Source organism: Pyxicephalus adspersus, chromosome 9 (assembly GCF_032062135.1).
Source record: "Pyxicephalus adspersus chromosome 9, UCB_Pads_2.0, whole genome shotgun sequence".
Lineage (NCBI taxonomy): Eukaryota > Metazoa > Chordata > Amphibia > Anura > Pyxicephalidae > Pyxicephalus > Pyxicephalus adspersus.
This window is the reverse complement of record NC_092866.1, coordinates 12,036,095-12,041,704: the sequence shown is the minus strand read 5'-3', so window position 1 is coordinate 12,041,704 and position 5,610 is coordinate 12,036,095. Positions and strand designations below refer to the sequence as shown.

General features: G+C 39.7%; 1 protein-coding gene across 4 annotated transcripts in view; it reads right to left on the bottom strand.

The window, feature by feature from the left end:
• Positions 1 to 3,048: 3,048 nt before the first annotated feature.
• The window catches only part of DEF8 (differentially expressed in FDCP 8 homolog), an 18,530-nt gene continuing 15,968 nt past the window's right edge, over positions 3,049 to 5,610 (bottom strand). For all 4 annotated transcript variants that reach the window (XM_072422603.1, XM_072422602.1, XM_072422605.1 and 1 more), the window contains one exon: positions 3,049 to 5,091. In XM_072422603.1, the coding sequence (XP_072278704.1) occupies positions 5,007 to 5,091 (85 nt within the window). In that variant the 3' untranslated portion in view covers positions 3,049 to 5,006. The remainder of the gene's footprint in view (positions 5,092 to 5,610) is intronic.

Genomic DNA, 5,610 nt, shown 5'->3' with positions numbered 1-5,610 from the left:
TTTTGTTGCCTTCCTTCCCTTCTAGCAGCCCATAGCCTCATATTTACCTGTCCATTATAATAGCGGTCGCCAACCGGTGATGGAGAAAATTTTGATGGTCCACAGAAAAATTTTAGTTTATTATTAATAAAACAAAAATGATATTCTAATAAATTCTTATATTTTGAATGACAATTTTCGCCTTTATATTGCATTAAACTGTATTAGAGACGGAAAAACAAGGGAGGCGCAGCGTGACGTCAGTGTAGTGTTAAGTTGTATGAGGCGACCATTGCCGAGCCGTACGCTTCATACACCATTACAACAGTCACCCCGCTCCGCCAATACTGATTATCATCCGATTGTTTTATTTTATTTGTTTATTTCTCAGATGATCTTTTAGGTAAGTATGACCTTAGCTGTGTATTTTCTTTACTTGTTATATTTAATGACATCAAATAGTTTGACTTTGATAACTATTATATACATTACATACTATACATTTCTTGTTTGGTCTTAGAATGAAATAAACCCATAATGAGTGAGAAAAAGCAAACAAATATTTTGCATTTCTTTAGTAATACCAAAGATAATACAACTAATGATAATAGTAACAATAGTAATACTTCACTTAACCGTGAGCCGATCAATGAATCAGAGCCGCCAAAGTCCTTGTCAGCACCATTAGGAAGATCATTATTGTACAAATGTATTTATCTTTAAAAAAAATCATATTAATGGTCCGCGGGATTTAAAATGATCAATTTATTGGTCTGTGACGTCCTAAAGGTTGGCAACCAATGCATTATACGGTCCATATAGTGCAGCCTGCGGGGGGCGCACACACCTACTGCTGCAGGTAGCTCGCTTCTTTTTTATTTTCTGTTCGTTGCTTCGTAGAGTCCATTTATCATTAGAACCCATATAGCCTTTCCATAGGAATGAACGGATTGTCTCTATGCACAGAAGTGATATTACTAGATTGTAAGCTCTTCGGGGCAGGGTCCTCTCCTCCTGTATCACTGTCTGTATTATTCTGTCACTTACAGCCCCTATTTAATGTACAGCGCTGCGTAATATGTTGGCGCTATATAAATCCTGTTTATTAATAATAATAATAATAATAATAATAATAATAATAGTGTGAGAGTTAGCAACTTTGGCTCCCCCAGGTTTCATAGAGTGGAGTTAAAAGAAGCAAAGACAGGTGTGTGTACGACTTTGGTGGTGTGTGTTTGTGAAGGGCACGGGGTGTAAGTTGAAAGTAAAGTGTAGGTATACTTTAAAAGGAAATGGTCACCAGTCACCCCTAGGGACATTGCCAGATCCATAAAGACAAAGCTTGAAGGAATTGGTGTGCAAATCCTTGACTTCAACCCTACTGAACACCAAGCCAGGTCTTCTCATCCAACATATCCAACCTCATCAATGCTCCCTTGTATTCCATTGCCCATATCCATGCCATAATTATAAAGACATTTCAGAGGGGCGGATTGGCAAGAATGACGACTCCATGGTTTTATAACATTCCAAGCTCATACACATGTGATGGTCAGAGCTTGACAAATATTTGACCACATAATGTAGATAGTAAAACAGAAGACAAATAATCAGGTAAATACAGTAAAAGGTCAGACCAAATAAAACCAAATCCAATTATAGTGTTTGCAGCTTTTATATTTGTTTGTTTTGACAATAAATACAATTATTGTACAAAGAACAAAGGAAATGATCATTTACACAGACTTATTGGGCTTAAAGATGTACATAGGTCTCATCTAGAATCAGACAGATCATTGCTGCCAATAAATAGACTGCTAAACAAAGCTATATTACAATATGAAAGGCTTAGAACTGGCAGAATTGTATATAAGTCCACAACCTGCAGAATTGGGTTTATTATAACAAATCGATGTCCTGGTTTATGGTTATGGTGGAACCTCCTGCTGTGCATACTAGTTTTACATCATGTTAGCTGATCTGGAATAGTTACATGGGGTGTATGGGGGGCAATATAATGAGTATTGATCATTAGGAGAATAAATACCTGATGTTAGGTGCACTTTAATATACCCGGGTCTTTATGTTTGCAAAAACACTGAGAACCATTTCACCCGCAGGAGGCTGGCACAGTGTTTCCTTCCTCTGGCGCAATGCATTTCTATAAGAGTACAAAGAAGGGCAGGGAAGTGGCTCTGTAAATTTAAAATATTAAAATTGCCATTATAAATCAAAGGAAGACTTGTGACATTTGGCATGGGAGATCAACTCAACAAACTGGCCTGTTCATGGTTTGGACGAATTTCAGCGGTCACTGTGATTGGTGCAAATGTTTTTTGTGCCAAGTCTTCCAGCACCGTTCAGTCACATGACATCCCACAAAGGAAGATGGTGCAGGGAGAAGTGTCACAATTAACCACTTTCTTTAGAAACTTCCCCTTTTGTAGCTGTAATTGCAGTTCCTATCTTATTACCCTAATGGAGGTCCTAATGGTAACAGATCACCAACGTATATTATTCGTAATGGCCCAGGAGGCAAATGCCCCTCAGCTCAGCCCTCTGGCATTAAAAGCCAGACCAATACAGAGTAAGCAGCTGCCCCCAATATGAGAACACAGGTCCTTAGAGGAGGTAAACGTGTGCCAATTCTATGCCAGTCTGCTTAAGATCCCATCAGCCCTTCAGCAAACTTATTTGCAGTATTTGTGCAACTATTCCTGATTAGGAAAAACTAAGTAAACAGAATTGGGGAGGGGGGGGGGGGGGGGGGGGGGGGGGGGGGGGTTACCTTCAGCCGATTTTACAGAAGGCATATGTACTTTATATCTGGAGTCATTATGATATAAACATCTACTATGTATGAATTTTATGGTTTTAGTTTTTCATCTGGAGATTGTTTTTAAGAATTTTACACTGCAATAGGAAGTTTGAAGAAGATGTGATTCTGGGTGTAAGGTAATATTGCAGGATGGAGAGAGGCGGACAAAATATTTATCGGGCCGACTGGATGAGACCGATGCAAAACAATAGCAGCCCATGACAAGAGCTTGATTTGGAAAATAATTACAATTTTTAAACCTTTATAAATATTCTTTTATTTTCTACACAATATATTTCATAACTTAATTCTGTTTTAGGTACTTGGTGTTTTTAAGATATGTGAACTGGCTACTCTATACATAAATCCACCCAACATAGAGCAATGATAATGAAAGGACTTTTGTGTGCATTTTACCATGATTTAAAAAAAAAACAAAAAAAACAGCCACGCTTCCAAAAAATATTAATAAGCAATTGCACACGTTTTCCATTAAAGTGCAGGGAGGAAAAACAGCTCATCCAGAATCTATGAGACCTACCTGCCACTGAGGTGGGTGCAGTGCCTAGGATCAGTTCCCTCCATGCCGCCAGATCATAGACCCCACACTGACCTCTCCCCCCTCTGATACACCAGACCCACGATAGACTCTTCCACCCACATAGAAAGCTGAATAATAATAATAACAATAATAATAATAATAAACGAATATAAAAGGGGACTGGGATTTGCCACTTTTACCAGAACTGCATTTTTAATACCAGAACTCCTTTAATATACCTTGCTGGAGCAAGCAAAACCAACACAAGTTGTCATTACAACCTGAGAACGTTTTATTCTTTCCCCTGCTGTCCCTGAGAGCATTACTTGTTATCTCAACACTCTGCCACCTTAGATTTGGCTACAAGAAAAATTAGAGGTCGCTCAGTGTTCTTCTGTTTTTGGGTGGTTACTGAGGAATGAGCTGCCACCCACCTAGAGCTTTTTATTCTACCTAGCTTGAAAAAAATTCTGGGGGGAATTCTGCAGCTTATCCTAACACACCTATTTCAGTTCTTCAAACTTAGGGCATCCCCATTTTACCTTTCCACGCCCTGACCTTTCCTCGGAAGAAATTGCTGCATTCCTGTCTAGTAGCATCAGACCATGGAGTGTTCTCTCCAGCCCCTTCTAGCTGGGCGAACCACCTGGCACTTTTCAGTAACCACCCGGCTGTTTTTGGGTAGTTACTGAAGAGTTGGGTCTACAGCTTCCTCGCACCAGCTTCTATGGAGAATATTGCCATGATATATAAGACACAAAGTACCGGTAAGCTCAGCTGATTTTTTTAAATGGCATCATGGCAATATTTCCAGGACTGCATTGCAATAAATGATTTTTCCTGCTCTTGAAGCAAACCTATGCATTTATCTCCCAGAACCAAAGAAAATAACCAGAACTTCTTGTATGTGCTACTGGAGAGGTGGGGAAAAAGGAAACCTGGTACACTGCTTTGTGACACAGCACAGGTCCTCTTGACAACAATGGATCACAAGCACCTAAACTTATTATTGTAAAAGCTTCTATTATTATAAAACATTTTCTCTGTCTCCTAATATATTGATGATGCAGATTACAAGGAGCACAGATGCAGAAATAGGGGAACAAGCATGGTCGGTCTCGAGAAGCATTTAAAATATGGTTTCATTGGGTGCCATTAAATACTTCCTATTGTACCAGACAGCCAATAGGAAGTACATAATGGCACCTCTGTGCATGGGTTGGGTTCATGTTAGACATTACTAAGCATACCAAGTTCAAAATTTATGGGGGTCCCCAAAGTCCTCCTTGGCAGTGCAGGAAAGAACCTCTAACCACAGCCTCCAGCAGAGGCCAGAAGACAGAACAAAGAACAAAGTTTTGTATTTGCCCTCAGAACAGACAAACTGCTACTGGAATTACCACTTGTGTTGTGGCAATAAGGCACCTCTGAAGACGTACAATAGCAGGAATTGTAGTTTAGCGTGACTATGATGAAGTCCCGAGGAGTAGTGTTAGAACGAAAGTAGAGGTGACCATAGTGCCTTAGTCTGGAATGTATCATAGGTCACCCAAAAAGGAGATAATTGGGTTCTTCATGTTGTTAGGGTTGTTCTTGCCAGCAATGCACATCAATGTCTTGCCTCCATCCAATATTATCCCAAAGAATGGGTCAAGCTTACTGCCATTGCTATTCACCCAGCTCCTGTGCTTGCTTGCGAAGATTTAACCTCATACACCGTGGACAGGTAGTGGAGTTATCGTAATAGCAGTCTCTGTTATGAAGGCCGAGAAGATGTGTTAAAAGACAATGGTATAGAAATAATACTTATATGAAAGTATAAACAAACATATACTGGCCAAAAAAGTCATACACTTTGATTATGGTGTGCATTCACTGTGGTATCAGTTTAGTAATGCAAAGCCCCAGAGTTAAATTCATTTCCCCCCAAAATCTTGTATTGATGATGGGAGAAGCTGGACCTGTGTAGGGTCTTCTCCAGATCACCCCAAAGAATACCAGTCCATGTGTGACAATGATGTCTCATGCTTCCTCAAGCACTTTTTTTCAGATTTTGAGCCAAATAAATTCTGGCTTTGACATCTTGGAATATGTATATGCCATGAAGAAACAAAAAATTCACTGATGGAAAAACCTGGTCATTCAGTATTTTCAACTGACTTCATTTTTTGAAAGCATGTTACTGAACCTGACTTGACTAACTGAAGCAACCCTAGATGATAACCCTGCTCCCCATGGACACCCCAGACCATAACCCTGCTCCCCATGGACA